This window comes from Telmatherina bonti (assembly GCF_933228915.1).
Source record: "Telmatherina bonti genome assembly, chromosome: 1".
Classification (NCBI taxonomy): domain Eukaryota; kingdom Metazoa; phylum Chordata; class Actinopteri; order Atheriniformes; family Telmatherinidae; genus Telmatherina; species Telmatherina bonti.
This window is the reverse complement of record NC_136619.1, coordinates 2,346,310-2,370,631: the sequence shown is the minus strand read 5'-3', so window position 1 is coordinate 2,370,631 and position 24,322 is coordinate 2,346,310. Positions and strand designations below refer to the sequence as shown.

Here is a 24,322-nt window from a genome sequence, read left to right as displayed (position 1 = left end):
TTTTAGAGACTTTTAAATTGTTCTTTTTTTTTTTTTTTTTGGTTTTTTTTATGTTCTTTTGTTATTTCCTCAGACTTGTGTTGTATGTTGGACCAAAGCACCAGTGATTGTTGTGCAAGTTCTGCTTTTACTGCTATTTAGTTTGGATCTGTGCATATTAGCATAGCAAGCACTGAAGCGGGATTGCTGTTAAGCCACACAAGGGATGCGCTGCCGTCCTTCTGCAGGATCATTTCCACCGGCTGACCTCCCTGAAGAAGTTAGTGTGTTTAGAAGAAGAGGCAGAAGAGGAGGAAAGCCAGTGCCTCAGATGAATACATAGGTGATGATAATCAGCAATGTTTGTCCTGATCAAGTAAAATGGATGAGCCCCGTACCAATATCATGGTTCAAGTACAGGGAGTCAAACGTGATGGTGTCTGCTGAGCCGAGGCTTTAACCAGATGCCCCAGACTTCCTTGCTAAGTTGGAGAGTTTATGGTATCTTTGTTTATAGCAGAGGTCGGCATGTTACTGGGCCCACTCCAGTTTGTTTACAAGAAAAAGGAGGAAAAAGAATGACGCCATGATCACTTGATAGTAGAGCATAGGGAAAAAAGTAAAGCCTTAGCAAGGATTGTATTTGTTGATTTTTGCTCAGCTTTTAAAAGACTTCAGCCTTATCATTTGATCTTATATTAAAGCATCTGATGTGAATCCTTTTTAACTCCCAGTTATTGTAGCTTTTAACCAGCAGACGTCAGCAGGTCAGAGTCAATAATGCTCTCACAATCTAAAAGCACAAGTGCAGTGGTTCCACAGGGATGACTTAGCGCTCCTGTTCTTTCTGCCATAGCCACCCAGTGAGCAATGGTTTTACATTTTCTGATGACTTGGCCACTTTCAGCCTATTGCATGAGGATACTCTTAAGGCCATCACCCTGTTCCTTTACAACAGATGAGCTGTGGTGGGATGATAATCCTTCATGGTCAGCAATGACAAAGATCACCAGCTTCTGGTTAAAAGAGCATCAGACTGATAGAGGTCTGGACAGAAATAATGAGCTGAACATTTTAGTGGTTCCTAAAGTCAGAACTAAGACATACGGTGAGCCTCTTTCCATTGTTATGGTCCTGGACTGTGGACCAGCCTGCCAGAGAGCCTCAGGGCCGTGGAGACTGTTGATGTTTTTAAGAAGAGGCTCAAGACACACCTTTTTAGCTTAGCATTTAACTGAATTTTATTTTACTTTATTTACTTATAATTTACTTTATTTATTAATTTATTTATTTTTAAATTGTTTTATTAGATTTCTTATTTTTAATACATTATTGTAAAGTCCTTCTATGTATATATGTACATTTTCTTTTATTGTTGCTCTTACTTCTTACTGCTTCTTAAGGTTATTCATCTTCTGATTTTAACTCCAGTGTTTTCCTTATGGGGATCCAGCACGCTGGGGGCCCTGCCTGTTTGGTCTGGGGGCTGTTGTCATGGCGACCGCTGCTGTTTGGGTGGCGCGGGGTCCAGCACTGCAGCTTCACGGCTGTGGGGTGGCCCCTTTGCTGCCTGGGAGTTGTGCGGTTGCTGTGGCAGCGGCCCCTATGAGCATGCGGGGGACTGGCTCCTGGTGTGGATGGATCCCGAGGTATTGTCTCCTCACATCAGCATCAAGTCAGAATTTTTATCACTTACTGAATGTTTTTAGTTGTTTTATTAACCAGAATTCAGTTAAAGAGACAGTATTCAGGGAATGATGTTTTTTGGGGAATGTGGGTGGGTTCTTTGCTCTATGTCCTTGTGTGTGTGTGTGTGTGTGTGTGTGTGTGTGTGTGTGAGTATGTGGAAAGAGCTTGTGTCTGTTATTTTTAAATATCTTTTTATCCACTGTTTTAATCCTTATGACTTGATTTTATCCCGTAAAGCACTTTGTGTTGCCTAAGGCATGAAAAGTGCTCAAGAAATAAAGTTTGATTTGATTTGATTTGGTTAGTAGGTGAATTTCTTAGCTGTCTCCACTGACAGAACTGGAAAACCCTACTTTGAGCTGGACAGTGAAGTAAGCATTCACCAAATGACACATCCTCTTATTCTATGTGTGTTTAATTCCAGGCCGATGTTGATGGACTGTCCAAGAAAAGCAGTTTGTCTGTAAGACAAGTTGAACGTTGGTTCAGAAGAAGACGAAGACAGGACCGTCCTGGAATCCTGAAGAAGTTCAGAGAAGCAAGGTTTTGACTGGGAGGTGGAATGAGATGTGGAGAAGGGGTGTGTTTTTGGGACTATTTTGTGTTTTTGTTATGTTTTTTTTTTTCTTTATTCCAAGTGAATTTATTTAAAACACAAAGAATATCCAAATTGGTCAAATGAAAAGTAAAAAAAATAGTTTTAAACATTGAAAAGAGTTCTTAGACTAGTCCTGTTTGTTATGAAAGTCTAAACTGATTCTGATGGGACGTTCCCATCGGACAGATGGGTAGACAGACAGACAGATGGGTGTACAGATGGACAAATGGGTGGACAGACAGACATATAAGAGACAGATGGACAGATGGGAGGACAGACAGACAGATGGGTGGACAGATAGACATATAAGAGACAGATGGACAGATGGGAGGACAGGCAGACAGATGGGTGGACATATGGACAGATGGGTGGCGATATGGACAGATGGATAGACAGATAGACAGATGGGTGGACAGATGGGTGGAGATATGGACAGATGGGTGGACAGATAGACAGATGGGTGGGCAGATAGACAGATGGGTGGACATATGGACAGATGGGTGGGCAGATAGACAGATGCGTGGACAGATGGGTGGACAGATAGACAGATGGGTGGACAGATGGGTGGACAGATGGACAGCTGGGTGGACAGATAGACAGATGGCTGGACATATGGACAGATGGGAGGACAGACAGACAGATCGGTGAACAAATAGACAGATGGACAGAAAGGTGGACATATGGACAAATGGGTGGACAGGCAGACAGATGGGTGGACATATGGACAGATGGGTGGACAGATAGACAGCTGGGTGGACAGATAGACAGAGGGGTGGACATATGGACAGATGGGTGGACAGATGGACAGCTGGGTGGACAGATAGACAGATGGGTGGACATATGGACAGATGGGTGGACATATGGACAGATGGGTGGACAGATGGACAGCTGGGTGGACAGACAGACAGATCGGTGAACAAATAGACAGATGGACAGAAGGGTGGACAGGCAGACAGATGGGTGGACATATGGACAGATGGGTGGACAGATAGACAGCTGGGTGGACAGATAGACAGATAGGTGGACAGATGGACAGATGGGTGGAGATATGGACAGATGGGTGGACAGATGGACAGATGGGTGGACAGATAGACAGATGGGTGTACATATGGACAGTTGGGTGGACAGATAGACAGATGGGTGGAGATATGGACAGATGGGTGGACAGATATACAGATGGGTGGAGATATGTACAGATGGTTGGACAGATGGACAGATGGGTGGACAGATGGACAGCTGGGTTGACAGATAGACAGATGGGTGGACATATGGACAGTTGGGTGGACAGATAGACAGATGGGTGGAGATATGGACAGATGGGTGGACAGATAGACAGATGGGTGGAGATATGTACAGCTGGGTGGACATATGGACAGATGGGTGGACATATGGACAGATGGGTGGACAGATAGACAGATGGGTGGACATATGGACAGCTGGGTGGACATATGGACAGATGGATGGACAGATGGACATATGGGTGGACAGATGGGTAGACAGATGGACAGATGGGTGGACATATGGACAGATGGGTGGACAGATAGACAGCTGGGTGGACAGATGGACAGCTGGGTGGACAGATAGACAGATGGGTGTACATATGGACAGTTGGGTGGACAGATAGACAGATGGGTGGAGATATGGACAGATGGGTGGACAGATATACAGATGGGTGGAGATATGTACAGATGGTTGGACAGATGGACAGATGGGTGGACAGATGGACAGCTGGGTTGACAGATAGACAGATGGGTGGACATATGGACAGTTGGGTGGACAGATAGACAGATGGGTGGAGATATGGACAGATGGGTGGACAGATAGACAGATGGGTGGAGATATGTACAGCTGGGTGGACATATGGACAGATGGGTGGACATATGGACAGATGGGTGGACAGATAGACAGATGGGTGGACATATGGACAGCTGGGTGGACATATGGACAGATGGATGGACAGATGGACATATGGGTGGACAGATGGGTAGACAGATGGACAGATGGGTGGACAGATAGACATATGGGTGGACAGATGGGTGGACATATGGGCAGCTGGGTGGACATATGGACAGATGGGTGGACAGATAGACAGCTGGGTGGACAGATGGACAGCTGGGTGGACAGATAGACAGATGGGTGGACATATGGACAGATGGATAGACAGATAGACAGATGGGTGGACAGATGGACAGCTGGGTGGACAGATAGACAGATGGGTGGACAGATAGACAGATGGGTGGAGATATGGACATATGGGTGGACAGATGGACAGCTGGGTGGACAAATAGACAGATGGGTGGACATATGGACAGATGGGTGGACAGATGGACAGATGTGTGGACATATGGACAGCTGGGTGGACAGATAGACATATGGGTGGACAGATGGGTAGACAGATGGACAGCTGAGTGGACAAATAGACAGATGGGTGGACATATGGACATATGGGTGGACAGATGGGTAGACAGATGGACAGCTGGGTGGACAGATAGACAGATGGGTGGACAGATAGACAGATGGGTGGACATATGGACAGATGAGTGGACAGATAGAAAGATGGGTGGAGATATGGACATATGGGTGGACATATGGACAGATGGGTGGACAGATGGGTAGACAGATGGACAGCTGGGTGGACATATGGACAGATGGGTGGACAGATGGACAGCTGGGTGGACAGATAGACGGATGGGTGGGCAGATAGACAGATAGGTGGACAGATGGACAGATGGGTGGAGATATGGCCAGATGGGTGGAGATATGGACATATGGGTGGACATATGGACAGCTGGGTGGACAGATGGACAGATGGGTGGACAGATAGACAGATGGGTGGACATATGGACAGCTGGGTGGACAGATGGACAAATGGGTGGACAGATGGACAAATGGGTGGACAGATGGCTGAGTGGGTCAGCCAGGAAACACTGTCAGGTTGTGTTTTGTCTGAATGTGTTAAATAAAGCTGGATTTAGGTTTTAGGATTCAGGACGACATTGGCCGGAGGCTGTGATTTTCAATCTGTTTTTAACAACTGATGCTGAGAGCAGTTTTATCCTGACTGTATCAGATTAAATAGAAATCTGACTTTCTTTTCGATGAACACAAACGCTTTGAGTAGATCCAAACATATTCCTCCATCTCCATCTCTCATCCCTCCTTCAGTGTGTGTGTGTGTGAAAATATTAACCTAACTATTAACTTAAAACAAACATCCAGTTTTCTGTCCTTCCTGACGGAGACAGCTGGAGGTTTGTCTTCTACCTGTCTGCATTCGTTGGAGGAGTTGTAGCTCTTTATGATGTAAGTAGATGACATGAAACACCAGTGCAGGCTTCTATAAAAAAAAACTAGCAATGGTATATAGTTAGTTATTGATCTGACCTCATGGTCTAAGTTTCAAGATTTAAAATGTTCAAAAATCAGATTGTGGCTCCATGTCTCTGCAGAAAGACTGGCTGTATGACACTAGAGAAGTTTGGACTGGTTATCCAAAACAGGTCAGTTTACACATGTCTGGCGTCACATTCACTCATTTAATTTGTTTGACCTGATCATCAGTTTTATCATCCCCTTCTGCTCCTTTCTCACAGTAGTATTATACTAAATTACCATATATATACATTTATATATATATATATATGTATTCCTCCCATCGTATAATTTTAATGATAAAATAAAGAAATATAAAGTAAATACATAGATAATTTAATAAATGAAAGACTTAATAAGTTAAATGAATGAAATATTAAGTAAATAAATAAGTGCATTTGATCATTTCATCATCATAAGAAGAAGAAGAAGATGAGGATGATGATGTATACAGTGATCAGTTCTGCAGTGAAACACACTAAAGCTAGGAGCATCACAGTTCTGCAGCAACCTACTAGTTTTTTATGAATACCAGGAGAGGAAAAGGAAGATGGAACACCGGAACTGGTTTTTATTATGTTTTAGAATAAAACAGAAAAGGCTTTGATCTTTAACAGGGGACGTTTCTGACAAAGGTTTCTGACTTTCTGAAAAAGCTCCATTTTGGACAACTTGACTAATGTATAACAACCCATCACTCTCAGCTTGAAACGTTACAACAATCTGTTTTCACTCTCAAACCTCAACTGTTCTCGCTTCCTCAGTTATGATGAAAAGCCTGAAAGAAACATGTGTTCATCTGATCAAAACTTCTTGTTTTTGTCTTTTTCAGTCCATGCTGCAGTCTCAGTACTGGTATTACGTCTTAGAGATGGGTTTCTATGGCTGTCTTCTCTTCAGTGTGACCTTTGATGTCAAGAGAAAGGTGGGAAACTTCAGCTCTGTTCATCTCCTTCATGCATGAACTACCCTAGGTTGGACTTTTTTCACTGTGTGATATTGACAGAAACCAAACTTTAAACCCTTTTAAGCCAAAGCCAAGAAAGACAGAAAATTTAGCTGTCTCTACCAGAGTCCTGGGAGGCTCCTCTTCAGTATCTCAGCTGTTCCTGGGACTGATCTCTTCTGGATGGAGATGTCTGATGTTTCACCAGGTATCTGTTGGAGCCACTTCTCCAGAGTGGGGGACACGGCCCCCAGTGCTCCCATCACTATGGGTACTACTGTTGCTTTCACCCTCCAGGCCTTCTCCAGGTCTTCCTTGAGGCCTTGGTACTTCTCCAGTTTCTCCTTTTTCCTGATATTTCCATCATTGGGGATGGATCCATCAATCACTACGGCTTTCCTCTGCTGCTTATCCATGATCACTATGTCCGCTTGGTTGGCCACCACCATTTTATCTGTCTGGATCTGGAAGTCCCAGAGGATCTTAGTCCTCTCATTCTCCACCACCTTGGGGGGAGTTTCCCACTGGGACTTAGGGGTCTCCAGTCCATATTCTGCACAGATGTTCCTGTACACTATGCAGCTACTTGGTTACGGCACTCCATGTATTCTTTGCCTGCCAGTATCTTGCACCCTGCTGGGAGGAGCTGGATTGTTTCAGGGGCTCCTTTGCATTGTCTGCCCCTGGGATCCTGCCTGGTATGGTAGACCTGGGATCCTGCCTGGTCTGGTAGATCTGGGATCCTGCCTGGTCTGGTAGATCTGGGATCCTGCCTGGTATGGTAGATCTGGGATCCTGTCTGGTCTGGTAGATCTGGGATCCTGCCTGGTCTGGTAGATCTGGGATCCTGCCTGGTCTGGTAGATCTGGGATCCTGCCTGGTATGGTAGATCTGGGATCCTGCCTGGTCTGGTAGATCTGGGATCCTGCCTGGTATGGTAGATCTGGGATCCTGCCTGGTCTGGTAGATCTGGGATCCTGCCTGGTCTGGTGGATCTGGGATCCTGCCTGGTCTGGTAGATCTGGGATCCTGCCTGGTATGGTAGATCTGGGATCCTGCCTGGTCTGGTAGATCTGGGATCCTGCCTGGTATGGTAGATCTGGGATCCTGCCTGGTCTGGTAGATCTGGGATCCTGCCTGGTCTGGTAGATCTGGGATCCTGCCTGGTCTGGTAGATCTGGGATCCTGCCTGGTATGATAGATCTGGGCCTTGATGGCTCTGGTACTCAAGGCTCCTGTGCTGCCATGATTAGTGCCTCTGTGCCGTCCTTCAGTCCAGCCCTCTCCATTGATAGGACTTGTTTATATTGGCCACTTCGGTGATCTGCCGGTGGTACATCCCATGCAGGAGCTTTTCCTCTCATGATGGTTCTTCCATCTCGTGTTCCTCCAGACTCCATTGTCTGAGACATTCACTAAGTGCTTCATCCCTCGGTGCCCTCTTCCTGATGTATTCATGGAGCTTGGATGTTTCATCTTGGATAGTGGCCTTGATGCTCACTAGTCCCCGTATTTGTTATTATGCTGGTCTGACCGACTGAAAACCAGTTTTTATTAAATCTAGAACTTGAACTAAGATGAGTTTGACTGTCTTGGTTTAAACCTTCATGGCTTTAAATGATAGCAGACCCGAAGCCAGTAGAGATTCTGCTGATGTCCAAACTCAGACTTGGTCCTGAACATGTTAAGTTCTTACAGAAAGCAGTATCCAGGGTTCACTCTCTGTGGGGTTAAAAAGTTCAATTCAATTCAGCTTTATTTGCATTGCATCACTTTACAACAATGCCATCTCAGGACACTTCACATACACATCAATTCAAGCCAACTCATAATAAATAGCCTAGTTCAGGAACACTAACAGATCACATGTAATCATGACTTGGATCCAATCCTCCATCCTGAGCTGCATGAGGTGACAGTGGAAAGGAAAAACCTCCGTCAGAACTGGATCAGGGAGGGCAGCCATCTGCCTGGACTGTTGGGGTGAAGAGAACAGGAAAGACAGATCAACATGTACGGCAGCTTTTATTCAGGAAGGAAGAGGAGAAAACATGTTAATGATGAAAATACTGTCATGTTTCTACATTGCCAAGAAGGCCCGACTCTGGGGACTCTGGAGGCAGCTGATGGGTACCAACAGTCTAAGCGGCATGCGGCTTTGACTTTTGCCGAGGCAAAAACTCGGGCATGGGAGGAGTTCGGCGAGGCCATGGAGAAAGACTTCCGGACGGCTTCGAGGAGATTCTGGTCCACCATCCGGCGGCTCAGGAGGGGGAAGCAGTGCTCCATCAACACTGTGTACAGTGGAGGTGGGGAGCTGCTGACCTCAACTCGGGACGTTGTGGGTCGGTGGAGGGAATACTTCGAAGACCTCCTCAATCCTACCAATACGTCTTCCGATGAGGAAGCAGAGCTGGGGGACTCAGGGGTGGACTCTCCTATCTCTGGGGCTGAAGTCGCTGAGGTGGTCAAAAAGCTCCTTGGTGGCAAGGCCCCGGGGGTGGATGAGATCCGCCCGGAGTTCCTTAAGGCTCTGGATGCTGTGGGGCTGTCCTGGCTGACACGCCTCTGCAGCATCGCGTGGACATCGGGGGCAGTACCGCTGGATTGGCAGACTGGGGTGGTGGTCCCCCTTTTTAAGAAGGGGGACCGGAGGGTGTGTTCCAATTACAGGGAATCACACTCCTCAGCCTCCCTGGTAAGGTCTATTCAGGGGTCCTGCAGAGGAGGGTCCGCCGGATAGTCGAATCTCGCGGAACTGTGGAACAGCTCTGTTCATAACTTATATGGACAAAATTTCTAGGCACAGCCGAGGTGTTGAGGAGATCCGGATTGGTGGCCTCAGGATTGGGTCCCTGCTTTTTGCAGATGACGTGGTCCTGTTGGTTTCATCTGATCGTGATCTCCAACTCTCGCTTGAGCGATTCGCGGCCGAGTGTGAAGCGGCTGGGATGAGAATCAGCACCTCCAAATCTGAGACCATGGTCCTCAGCCGGAATAGGGTGGATTGCCCTCTCCGGGTCGGGAGTCAGGTCCTGCCTCAAGTGGAGGAGTTTAAATATCTCGGGGTCTTGTTCACGAGTGAGGGAAGGATGGAGCGCGAGATGGACAGACGGATCGGTGCGGCGTCTGCAGTAATGCGGACTCTGCGCCGGTCTGTCGTGATGAAGAAGGAGCTGAGCCAGAAGGCGAATTTACCAGTCGATCTACGTTCCTACCCTCACCTATGGTCATGAGCTGTGGGTCGTGACCGAAAGAACGAGATCTCGTATACAGGCGGCTGAAATGAGTTTCCTCCGCAGGGTGGCCGGGCTCTCCCTTAGAGATAGGGTGAGGAGCTCGGTCATCCGGGAGGAGATCAGAGTAGAGCCGCTGCTCCTCCGCAGTTGAGGTGGCTCGGGCATCTGGTCAGGATGCCTCCTGGACCTCCCTGGTGAGGTGTTCCAGGCACGTCCCTCTGGGAGGAGACCCCGGGGAAGACCCAGGACACGCTGGAGGGATTATATCTCTCGGCTGGCCTGGGAACGCCTCGGGATCCCCCCGCAGAGTTGGTAAATTTGGCTGGGGAGAGGGAAGTCTGGGCTTCCCTGCTTAGGCTGCTGCCCCCGCGACCCGACCCCGGATAAGCGGCAGAGATGGATGGATGGATTATACATTGAGGATGAGGAGCAAAGAGATAAGGAAGAAGAGCTCAGTGCATCATGAGATGTCCCTCAGCAGTCTGAGCCTGGCAGCATCACTAAGGGATGATCAGACCTCCTATCAGATCTACTACAGAGGAATGTTTTCATCTGGATCGCTGTAGGTAGAGGAGTCAACCTCCTGAACCCACAGTGGGATCTGGTTCCATAAGAGATGATAGCCGAAGACTCTTCCTCCCATCCTACTCTTACAAACTCTGGAACCACGAGTAGACCTGCAGTCTGAGAGCCAGTTTTCTGTATGGAATATATGGAACTATGAGATCTCTGATGTACGATGGAGCTTGGTCATGGAGAGCTTTATTTGTGAGGAGAACAGGAAGCTGATGGAGAGATGCTAAAACTGGAGAACTATGATCTCTCCTCTAGTCCTCAGGGAGGGATGACTCACTCTCTCTGTATTCTCCTTGTTACTGGATGATGTGGTCCATCTTCTTATTCTCTCCATCAGGACTTCAAGGAGCAGATCGTCCACCACGTAGCCACGCTGATCCTTCTTTCATTCTCCTGGTGTGCCAACTTTATCCGTGTGGGAACGCTGGTGATGCTGATCCATGATGCTTCAGATGTTTTGCTGGAGGTCAGTCAAACAGATGGATCAGGGCAGGCAAGCAGGTAACTCAGAATCTTCTGACAAAGAGGGACACAAAATCAGATTAGGGAAGCAGGCGATCAAAACTGGAGAGTAGTCTGAAGGCCGAGAGCTGGTCCTGCAGGGTAATCAACAATCTGGCACTCACTGGCAGGCTGAGTTGGTCTTTTATACTGCTGCTGATTACAAAACAAGGAATTAGTGAAGATCTTGCTGCTAAGAAACCAGACACGCTCACCACAGAACCGGAGCCACAACAATAAAGGATGGGTACACTGAGCTGCTGTTCGGTACATAAGCACAAACAATAGTCCAAACATGTCACTCCACCTGAATGTGGAAGGAGGCCACCCTCTTTTCCACTGGGGTAAACCCCAACCCACTTACTCACTCCTCACCAGGAGCAACTCCAGAGTGGCGGAAGGTCCAACTATACTCAAGGACACTGGTTCCAGATCCCAAGCTGTACGTTGAGGTGGGTCCAACTGCTCAACCTCGTGTACAAGCTCAGGCTCCTTTCCTGCCAAAGGGGTGGCGTTCCAAATCCCTAGAGCTAGTTTCTGCTGCAGGGTCCCCGCCCTCGGCTACCACCCAACTGCCAAAGCACCCAACCTCCACGGCCCCTCCTGCAGGTGGTGGATCCACAGAAGGGGGGGGCCTATGTTACCCTTTAGGGCTGAGCTTGACCAAACCAGATAACTCAGCCACCAAGTGTTCGCCTCCGTGCCCCATCTCCAGACCTGGCACCAAAAGGGGACCCGGGTGACCTTTCCACCATGTTTTTCTTCATCACAGAGGGCTTTGAACCTCAATTAGTCTGGTGCCACCCCTGCACACCTGTTTGCTATAGGTGACCCTACCAGGGACATAAAGCCCCTGACAGCTCCAAGGATCTTCAGGATCATCATGTAGAAAATGAAAATATTTATGTGACCATTGTAACTTATTGCAGTTGCACAGAATTTATATGAAAGATTATCAGTACTGTTATCAGTTTAATTTAAAACAGGAGAAGATGCGATGTGTACAGGGCTGGCAGAAATGCACGGAGGAAAAAAGGCTGATTCCATCCTTCTCTATATAAACTGGAAATGTGTGGAGAGACTTTTCACATTTAAACTGCTGGAATAAAAGAAATAGGCTGGAGAAGAACCTAATGGCCTTCTACCACTCCAGCATTAACAGGGTCTTAGTGTTGTCATGTCTGGTTTCACGTTTTATTTTTGTAGTTCTTGTGCCTGCTTGTGTACTTGTTTTATTTGTAAAGTTGTGCAGTTTTTTTTTTTTAGTTTTTAAAAAAAATCTTTTTACACACATTTTTATTTCATACTAAAGATTCCTGTACAGTGACAGTAAATTTTTGTCTGCCTTCTGTCAGTTGTCACATTGTAAACAGCTGGTTCATTAATGAAGAAAATATCTTCCTCTTTTAGTTGGCCAAATTATTCAACTATGCCAGATGGGAGAAAACCAGCAACACTCTTTTTGTTCTATTTGCCATCGTGTTCATGGGAACGCGGCTGGTCATCTTTCCATTTTGGTAAGCTGGAAAATGGCTTATGTGTTATTTTATTGTCTTTGTATTACCTTGGGAATGAGCATGATTAGTTGTGTTAGTCCTGTAATGCACAAGAAGCAATCCAGGCCCAACCTGCCACTCAGCAGGCAGCTGGTAAAGTCCAGTATCCTACAGCCTGCACTGGAATAAGCAGGTGTAAACAACGGATGGGAAGACAGACAGAGGGATTACTGTTTCATTCATAACGGGCTTTTCCAGCTTTTTTTTTACATACATATTACTTCTTAGAATACTTATTCTTGATGGTTATAGCAATAAAAAACTCAGTAAGAGTACTATGAAGTCCTGCTAAATTTTACTAAACTGAACACATCCTTGCAGTTTTTAGCTCCAAAATGAATGCTATTCTGTTCATTTCTTGATTAAAACACAATGAATCTTGCTGTTAAACATTTCCAAACTATTAACACTAACATGGTACACAGTCTGACTGCCGCCTTACCTGAACCTCCAGTTTGTGTGGAGGTCATAGACCGTATATGAAAGATGGACGGAGCCTCCGGCGGTTAAAAGTGAAGCATATGCAGAAGTGCATAAAACTGCAGTTCCCCCTTCATCCACTAGGGGCTGCAAAACAGAACAAATCCCCATAGACTCCCATGTTAAAAAGACCAACTTCACAGCAGAAATAAACATGTTTACAGCAGGAATAAACGTTTACAGCCTGGTACAAAAATCCATTTTAGGTTTAATACGTCAGCTTTACCTTCATGACAACTGTGGGGGAAGTTAATTTTTTTCTAACTCGGCCGTTTAAAAGTAATTTAATCTCAAAATTTGTCATATTGAGGAGTGTGTCCTTTTGATTGACAGGTTAGCTCGGTTAGCTCTTAGCTACAGAAAGCTCAGAGTTCGCTCGATGTCAATCATCCACCATGAAACTCACAGCCCCCCTCTCAGCTCCACCTCTTTGCCCATATTTGTATTTTCCGGGCGAGACAATGCGCATGATGCTGCCAAGATGGTGATGGTAGGAACCGCCCACCGAGCTTCAATTCAGCTCTTCAGAAACCTACGGGTGACGTCACGGAGGCTCCACCCATCTCTTTATATACAGTCTATGGTGGAGGTGCATCACAACCTATTTTAATGTACTATATTTAGTGTCATTCCTCTCATTCGGCAGTCATAAGACAGTCCATCTTTCCTACGGAAGGTCCTGTGATGGACCGCAGACCTGTTCAGGTGGTGTCCATCCTTGTTCCAAACAAGGACGTGTCCAATAATCAGCCTTTACATTCATTCTTCCTTTTGACATCCTCATTTCTATCCATCATTAAAAAAGAGAAGAGTAGAATCTCTGCCTCACAATCTGCTCCTGAATATTATTTGGTGTTTCAGGCTCATCCACTGCACCTGGGTGTACCCTGTTCTCCACTACCCAGCCTTCTTTGGCTACTACTTCTTCAACATGATGCTGGTGGTTCTTCAGTGTCTTCACCTCTTCTGGGCCTACCTCATTCTCTGCATGGTCAAGAAATTGATGTTTGGAACAGTAAGTCACCACAGGTCGTCTCAGTGTTTCTTACTGGTTGGAAATTAATGGATCCTAGCTGCCTTTCCATTAGTTTGTTACCTAAATAAAAGCAATAATTGGAAAATTTTGACAATACATCTAAATGCAAAAAAAGTGTTTCCATCACACTTTTGTGATGTACTTCTGTATTGAAACATCTGAAAAACCTCCTCATGGGAACATAAATACTTTTTAGACAATATTTAAAAGTCATTTTGTCGGTGTAGGTGTTTACAGTACAGTTTCGCACAATCCTGGGTGTAATGGAAACGCAGGTGCCGGTAAACGTCGTCTCACTTGGGTCATCTGACAGAACCTGCTTTCATTCAGATTACCACCACATACTGCATGTTTGAAAAGTCAGAACCTTTATTTTTCTGTTAGCAGTCGGCAATGACTTCCCAAAGATGGATTCCTCTGACAAAATGACTTTTCTACTAGTTTCTCCTTTCTCTGTTGTTCGATCACAGCCCAGTCTGAAGCATGAATGTTGTTTTCTTTGTGCCATTCTGCAAACTTTCAAAGAGGTGGATTTCAGTCCAACATTACATACAGCAGACTGAAGTAGTTGGACGTAGTGCACATGCCATGCCTCTAGTGGGCAGTCAAACTTTGCAACAACAGGCCCATGTACACACTGCATCCTAATAAGACCAGAAAAACACAACAGAAGTGTTGCCTGGCAACCACTAGTTATCTGGTCAATGAAACCTTTGCATCTACACTAAAAGAAACGGGTTTTACTTCAACAGCAGGTCTGCCATTGTAGCAGCTGCCAGCTCCTGTTTCCACTGACAGCACTCGCTTGCATTGCAGAGAAATATCAATCTGGAGGCCTTTGCCCAATCTTTGTGTTACTGTCACCCCAAAACTCTGTTACCGTGGAAACAAAAAATCAAAATGCAACCAAACCAGGTAAAATTCCGGTCTGTTTCCAGGACTACCCCCACATTTCTAGCTGGATTGTCTTTGGTGATGCAGAGTTTGCTCCAAGGCAAGCATCTTGTTGCCCAGACGATGCCGTGCACTCTGAAGTTGATATAGTCTGTTACACATGGCATTGCTGTCACTGTTTGTAAAAAACACTGAAATCCTTCCTGTTTTGCTGCTGTTGCCCTGCCTTACCGCAATGGACTTGTGAGCTGTCCAGGGTGTATCCCGCCTTTTGCCCAAAGACTGCTGGGATAGGCTCCAGCTTCCCCACAACCCTTCATCGGACTAAGCGGTTAGGATAATGAATGAATGAATGAATGAATGAATGAAAGAATGAATGAATGACCTGCCTTAAGGATGTATCTGTGTAGTTTGAAAGCAGAGTAGCGAGATGTCAGTCAGTAAATGTTCCTGCTGTCCTTTCAGGAGTTTTCATTATAATGTAGAACTTGTTGATTTGACTTCCTGAAATTCCACCAGTGCCACTGAGTTCCTTCACTTCCATCATCAGCAGCGTCTCAGGAACTCTGTGAAGGTCATGTGACTCTCCAGCTGGTCTACGGAGGTTTTCCAGCGTTTCTATCCGTCCAGGAGGTCTACAATCCAGATGTAGTGTTTATTCAGAGACTCTAGATGGTAAATCCACCATTATTTATCACATCTTCATCACCATCACCACCATGTTGCTAAGAGACCTCTATTTTCACCTGGACATGATGATGAAGACACTTCCTGTCAGACTTTCCACCAATCAGAGAGCTTAAACTGACGCTAACGTCCAATCAGGAGCAGCCAAAGATCAACAAGTGATGAGAAAAGCAGGAAAATAATGATCCTCTATGGCTGGAATAAAGCCAAGAAGATGTTTGGGATGCAGCTGAGGTGGAGGTGCTGCAGTGAGGACAGCAGGTAGATAGTAGCAGGAAGAAGTCACATCTCCATGGAAACGTCAAGTCTCCATGGAATCATCAGGTCTTCATGCTGACTGGGAGAGAAAGCTTCTGTTGCTACAGACTGGTTTATATGTACAAAACAAAACTAGTTTTAATGGTTTGGGTTTACATCTCCCATTCCAGGCAAAGAAGGAACTGGTTTCACTTGTTCTGACTGAACCAGTCTTGTCATTGGTTCTGTCTGATGTGCTTGCATTGTGAAACTAATCCCAGTCCACGGATGAAGGCCCGGGATCGTGATGAAATGTGAAGCGAATTCAGAAACGTGCTGCAGATGTTTTTAGAACAGGACTGAAAGAGTTTTCCATCTTTGTTGCGACATGTTTGGTTCCTCCTGAATGTCTGCTGCAGTGTGGAAAAACAGAATGCTGAAGATGAAATGGAACGTTCTGACAGCAGGGGATGGTTGTTGTGGTGTCCATGGAGAAGCAGCTTTGTTCCCAGTGGCAGATCTCATCTGTTTTTCCCACACTTCTTTCTTTCTCACATCCAGCTAACAAAAGATGAAAGAAGTGACAACGACGATGACGAGGGGCAGGAAACCAGCCCTGCAGAGGATGAAGTCCAACAACACCAGCCTGTCAATAGACTGGCAGCTGATAAGAAGAATGCAAAGAACGGCTTCTTCGGGTTGTCTCCACCAGAGAACCAGTCAAAGACTGTCTGATGACTCCTGATCAGTGCAATTAGCAGAGATGAAGATGTGAGGACCAGAGGGAATATTTGGACCATTTTTATTTCTCACCTGGAGATGTTCCTGGTTCATCTGGAGATGTTCCTGGTTCATCTGGAGATGTTCCGGCTTCATCTGGAGATGTTCCGGCTTCATCTGGAGATGTTCCAGGTTTATCTGGAGATGCTGCAGATTCATCTTGAGATGTTCCAGGTTCATCTGTAGATGTTCCAGCTTCATCTAGTGATGTTCCAGGTTCATCTGGAGATGTTCCAGCTTCATCTGGTGATGTTCCAGGTTCATCTGGAGTTGTTCCGGCTTCATCTGGAGATGTTCCAGGTGCATCTGGAGATGTTCCCGGTTCATCTGGAGATGTTCCAGGTGCATCTGGTAATGTTCCAGGTTCATCTGGAGTTGTTCCGGCTTCATCTGGAGATGTTCCATGTGCATCTGGAGATGTTCCCGGTTCATCTGGAGATGTTCCAGGTGCATCTGGTGATGTTCCAGGTTCATTTGGAGTTGTTCCGGCTTCATCTGGAGATGTTCCAGGTGCATCTGGAGATGTTCCCGGTTCATCTGGAGATGTTCCAGGTGCATCTGGTAATGTTCCAGGTTCATCTGGAGTTGTTCCGGCTTCATCTGGAGATGTTCCATGTGCATCTGGAGATGTTCCCGGTTCATCTGGAGATGTTCCAGGTGCATCTGGTGATGTTCCAGGTTCATTTGGAGTTGTTCCGGCTTCATCTGGAGATGTTCCAGGTGCATCTGGAGATGTTCCCGGTTCATCTGGAGATGTTCCAGGTGCATCTGGTAATGTTCCAGGTTCATCTGGAGTTGTTCCGGCTTCATCTGGAGATGTTCCATGTGCATCTGGAGATGTTCCAGGTGCATCTGGAGATGTTCCCGGTTCATCTGGAGATGTTCCAGGTGCATCTGGTGATGTTCCAGGTTCATCTGGAGTTGTTCCGGCTTCATCTGGAGATGTTCCAGGTGCATCTGGAGATGTTCCCGGTTCATCTGGAGATGTTCCAGGTGCATCTGGTAATGTTCCAGGTTCATCTGGAGTTGTTCCGGCTTCATCTGGAGATGTTCCATGTGCATCTGGAGATGTTCCAGGTGCATCTGGAGATGTTCCCGGTTCATCTGGAGATGTTCCAGGTGCATCTGGTGATGTTCCAGGTTCATCTGGAGTTGTTCCGGCTTCATCTGGAGATGTTCCAGGTGCATCTGGAGATGAAGCTCATGCCAGATGAAGCCGGAGCTTCATCTGGTCCATTTCATTAATCTAAATGAATTAGCCTTGCTGACATGTTGTCTGTCTAACCTTTAAGTTTTCGATGAACCCTTCAGCCAGTCACTAAGGCGGACTTGTCCCAGTCTTCCAGCAGCAGTGTCTGGTGTCTTGTTATCTCAGCTGTCATTCACATTAATCCAAAATAAATTCTAAACCGCGTTCTTGTCAAAGTGCTGTATCAACTGTTAACACAGCGGCAATGGAAAGGAAACAAACAGAAGTTCCGAATTTAACCCTTAAACCTCCATTTAAATGCTTGTAATTTGAGCTGATTTCTCTTTTCAAACTCTTTTGACTTTGATTTTGTTGAGGCAGTCTTCATCTGGCTTTTAGCTACATGGACATTCTGCACCTGCGAATCGTGTTTTCATTTAACAGAGACACTATTGAAAATAATTTTAGTGATTAAAGTAAAGCTTTAAGTTAAAAATTAATTTACTTTGTTGAAGCCTTTACTGCTCAGGAGGCCTGCAGAAGAGGCAGGATCTGTGAAAATATGTACAGATGTACCCTACTCTTCCCTACCATACCATACCCTACCCTATACTGTACCCTTCCACATCATACCTTACCCTACCATACTGTAGCCTACCATACCATACCCTGCCTGACCATACTGTACCCTACGCTACTATACTGTACCCTACCATACTGTACCCTACCCTGCCGTACTATACCCTACCATACCCTCCCCCACCCTACCATACCCTACCATACTATACGATACCATACCATACTGTACCTTACCATACCATACCCTACCATACTGTACCCTACCACGCCATACTGTACCCTACCCAGCTATACTGTACCCTTCCACATCATACCTTACCCTACCATACTGTACCCTACCACAACTACCCTGCCCTACCATACTGTACCCTACCACACCATATCATACCCTACCATACTGTACACTACCACACATACCATACCCTAACATACTCTACCCTACCCTACCATACTGTACCCTACCACACCATACCCTACCCTACCATACTGTACCCTACCACAACATACCCTACCCTGCCATACTGTACCCTACGCAGCTATACTGTACCCTTCCACATCATATCTTACCCTACCATACTGTACCCTATCACACCATACCCTACCCTACCATACTGTACCCTACCACAACATATCATACCCTACCCTACCATACTGTACCCTACCACACCATACCATACCCTAACATACTCTACCCTACCCTACGATACTCTACGCTACCACACCATACCCTACCCTACCATACTGTACCCTATCCTACCATACTGTACCCTACCCAGCTATACTGTACCCTTCCACATCATACCTTACCCTACCATACTGTAGCCTACCATACCATACCCTACCTGACCATACTGTACCCTACGCTACTATACGGTACCCTAGCATACTGTGCCTTACCCTGCCGTACTGTACCCTGCCATACCCTCCCCCACCCTACCATACCCTACCATACCATACGATACCATACCATACTGTACCTTACCATACCATACCCTACTAAACTGTACCCTACCATGCCGTACTGTATCCTACCATACCCTTACCTACCCTACCATACCATACGATACCATACCATACTGTACCCTACCATACTGTATCCTACCCTACCATACTGTACCCTACCATACTGTACCCTACCCTACCGTACCCTACCCAGCTATACTGTACCCTTCCACATCATATCTTACCCTACCATACTGTACCCTACCACACCATACTCTACCCTACCATACTGTACCCTACCCTGCCGTACTGTACCATACCATACCCTCCCCGACCCTACCATACCATACGATACCATACCATACTGTACTTTACCATAGCATACCCTACCATACCATACCCTGCCCTGCCGTACTGTACCCTACCATACCCTTCCCTACCCTACCCTATCATACCTTACCCTACCCTACCATACTGTATCCTACCACAACATACCCTACCCTACCATACTGTACCCTACCACACCATATCATACCTTACCCTACCATACTGTACTCTACCACACCATACCCTACCCTACCATACTGTACCGTACTCTACCATACTGTACCCTACCCAGCTATACTGTACCCTTCCACATCATACCTTACCCTACCATACTGTACCCTACCACACCATTCCCTACCCTACCATACTGTACCCTACCAAACCATGCTGTACCCTACCACAACATACCCTACAATACCATACTGTACCCTACCCTACCCAGCTATACTTTACCCTTCCACATCATACCTTACCCTACCATACTGTACCCTACCACACCATACCCTACCTGACCATACTGTACCCTACACTACTAAACTGTACCCTACCATACTGTACCCTATCCTGCCATACTGTACCATACCATACCCTCCCCCACCCTACTATACCATACGATACTGTACTTATCCATAACCACAGCAAACCCTACCATACCGTACCCTACCCTGCCGTACTGTACCCTATCATGCTGTACCCTAACACACCATAGCCTTCCCTACCATACCATACCCTACCCTATACTGTACCCTACCATACTGTGCCCTACCCTACCATGCTGTCCCCTAACACACCATAGCCTTCCCTACCATACCATACCCTACCCTATACTGTACCCTACCACACCATTCCCTACCATACTGTACCCTACCCTACCATACTGTAACCTACCACAACATACCGTACCATACCATACTGTACCCTACCACACCATACCATACCCTAACATACTCTACCCTACCCTACCATACTCTACCCTATCCTGCCATACTGTACCATACCATACCCTCCCCCACCCTACTATACCATACGATACCATACCATACTGTACTTTACCATAGCATACCCTACCATACCGTACCCTACCCTGCCGTATTGTACCCTACCACACCATATCATACCCTACCCTACCATACTGTACCCTACCCAGCTATACTGTACACTTCCACATCATACCTTACCCTACCATACTGTACCCTACCACACCATTCCCTACCCTACCATACTGTACTCTAACCAACCATACTGTACCCTACCACAACATACCCTACCCTACCATACTGTACCCTGCCATACTGTACAATACCATACTGTACCCTACCCTACCCAGCTATACTTTACCCTTCCACATCATACCTTACCCTACCATACTGTACCCTACCACACCATACCCTACCTGACCATACTGTACCCTACCCTACTATACTGTACCCTACCATACTGTACCCTATCCTGCCATACTGTACCATACCATACCCTCCCCCACCCTACTATACCATACGATACCATACCATACTGTACTTTACCATAGCATACCCTACCATACCGTACCCTACCCTGCCGTATTGTACCCTACCATGCTGTACCCTAACACATCAAAGCCTTCCCTACCATACCATACCCTACCCTATACTGTACCCTACCATACTGTGCCCTACCCTACCATGCTGTGCCCTAACACACCATAGCCTTCCCTACCATACCATGCCCTACCCTATACTGTACCCTACCACACCATTCCCTACCATACTGTACCCTACCATACTGTACCCTACCACAACATACCCTACCATACTGTACCCTACCACACCATATCATACCCTACCCTACCATACTGTACCCTACCCTACCATACTGTACCCCACCACAACATACCCTACGCTACCATACTGTACCCTACCACACCATATTATACCCTACCATACTCTACCCTGCTCTACCATACTGTACCCTACCATACCATACTGTACCCTACCACACCATACCCTACCCTACCTTACTGTACCCTACCCTACCATAATGTACCTACCACACCATACCCTACCCTACCATACTGTACCCTACACTACCATACTGTACCCTTCCACAACATACCATAACATACCGTATTGTACCCTACCACACCATATCATATCCTACCATACTGTACCCTACCACACCATACCCTACCATACTCTACTCTACCCTACCATACTGTACCCTACCCTACCATACTGTACCCTACCACACCATATCATACCCTACCCTACCATACTGTATCCTACCATGCAGTACCCTACCACAACATACCCTACCCTACCATACTGTACCCTACCACACCATATCATACCCTACCCTACCATACCTTACCCTACCACACCGTTCCCCACCCTACCATACTGTGCTGTACCCTACCATACTGTACCCTACCCAGCTATACTGTACCCTACCACACCATACCCTACCCTACCTTACTGTACCCTACCCTACCATAATGTACCTACCACACCATACCCTACCCTACCATACTGTACCCTACACTACCATACTGTACCCTTCCACAACATACCATAACATACCGTATTGCACCCTACCACACCATATCATATCCTACCATACTGTACCCTACCACACCATACCCTACCATACTCTACTCTACCCTACCATACTGTACCCTACCCTACCATACTGTACCCTACCACACCATATCATACCCTACCCTACCATACTGTATCCTACCATGCAGTACCCTACCACAACATACCCTACCCTACCATACTGTACCCTACCACACCATATCATACCCTACCCTACCATACCTTACCCTACCACACCGTTCCCCACCCTACCATACTGTGCTGTACCCTACCATACTGTACCCTACCCAGCTATACTGTACCCTTCCACATCATACCTTAGCCTACCATACTGTACCCTACTATACCATTCCCTACCCTATCCTACCATATTGTACCCTACCACACCATACCATACCCTACCTTACCCTACCATACTGTACCCTACCATACTGTACCCTCCCACACCATACCCTACCCTACCATACTGTACCCTCCCACACCATACCCTACCCTACCATACTGTACCCTACCACACCATACCCTACCACACCATACCCTACCCTACCATACTGTACCCTACCACAACATACCATAACATACTGTACTGTACCCTACCACACCATACCCTACCGTACCATACCCTACCCTACCATACTGTACCCTACCACAACATACCCTACCCTACCATACTGTACCCTACCACACCATATCATACCCTACCCTACCATACTGTATCCTACCATGCTGTACCCTACCACAACATACCCTACCCTACGATACTGTACCCTACCACACCATATCATACCCTACCCTACCATACCTTACCCTACCACACCATACCATACCCTAACATACTCTTCCCTACCCTACCATACTGTACCCTACCCTACCATACTGTACCCTATCACAACATACCCTACGCTACCATACTGTACCCTACCACACCATATCATACCCTACCATACTCTACCCTCCCGTACCATACTGTACCCTACCATACCATACTGTACCCTACCACACCATACCCTACCCTACCTTACTCTACCCTACCCTACCATACTCTACCTACCACACCATATCATACCCTACCCTACCATACTGTACCTTACCACACCGTTCCCCACCCTACCATACTGTGCTGTACCCTACCATACTGTACCCTACCCAGCTATACTGTACCCTTCCACATCATACCTTAGCCTACCATACTGTACCCTACTACACCATTCCCTACCCTATCCTACCATATTGTACCTTACCACACCATACCATACCCTAACATACTCTACCCTACCACACCATACCCTACGCTACCATACTGTACCCTACCACACCATATCATACCCTACCATACTCTACCCTACCTTACCATACTGTACCCTACCCTACCATACTGTACCCTACCACAACATACCCTACGCTACCATACTGTACCCTTCCACATCATATCTTACCCTACCATACTGTACCCTCCCACACCATACCCTACCCTACCATACTGTACCCTACCACACCATACCCTACCCTACCATACCCTACCCTACTATACTGTACCCTACCACAACATACCATAACATACTGTACTGTACCCTACCACACCATACCATAACATACCGTACTGTACCCTACCCTACCGTACTGTAACCTACCCTACCATACTGTACCCTACCACACTATATCATACCCTACCCTACCATACTGTACCCTACCACAACATACCCTACCCTACCATACTGTACCCTACCACACTATATCATACCCTACCCTACCATACTGTACCCTACCACACCATATCATCCCCTACCCTACTATACTGTACCCTACCACACCATACCATACCCTAACATACTCTACCCTACCCTACCATACTGTACCCTACCACACCATACCCTACCCTACCATACTGTACCCTACCACAACATACCCTACCCTACCATACTGTACCCTACCACACCATATCATACCCTACCCTACCATACTGTACCCTACGACACCATACCATACCCTAACATGCTGTACCATACCCTACCATACTGTGCCCTCCAACACCATACCCTACCCTACCATACTGTACCCTACCCTACCATACTGTACCCTACCCAGCTATACTGTACCCTTCCACATCATACCTTACTCTACCATACTGTACCCTACCACACC

General features: G+C 46.5%; 1 protein-coding gene across 1 annotated transcript in view; it reads left to right on the top strand.

Annotated features, from left to right (window-relative positions):
- The window catches only part of cers3a (ceramide synthase 3a), a gene marked incomplete at both ends in the record, with an annotated part of 47,122 nt that extends 30,597 nt beyond the window's left edge, over window positions 1-16,525 (top strand). The window contains 8 exons of the mRNA XM_079243215.1: window positions 2,093-2,211; window positions 5,512-5,569; window positions 5,716-5,766; window positions 6,471-6,563; window positions 10,737-10,865; window positions 12,311-12,417; window positions 13,798-13,951; window positions 16,352-16,525. Of these exons, the coding sequence (XP_079099341.1) occupies window positions 2,093-2,211; window positions 5,512-5,569; window positions 5,716-5,766; window positions 6,471-6,563; window positions 10,737-10,865; window positions 12,311-12,417; window positions 13,798-13,951; window positions 16,352-16,525 (885 nt within the window). The remainder of the gene's footprint in view (window positions 1-2,092; window positions 2,212-5,511; window positions 5,570-5,715; window positions 5,767-6,470; window positions 6,564-10,736; window positions 10,866-12,310; window positions 12,418-13,797; window positions 13,952-16,351) is intronic.
- Between the last annotated feature and the right edge of the window lie 7,797 nt (window positions 16,526-24,322).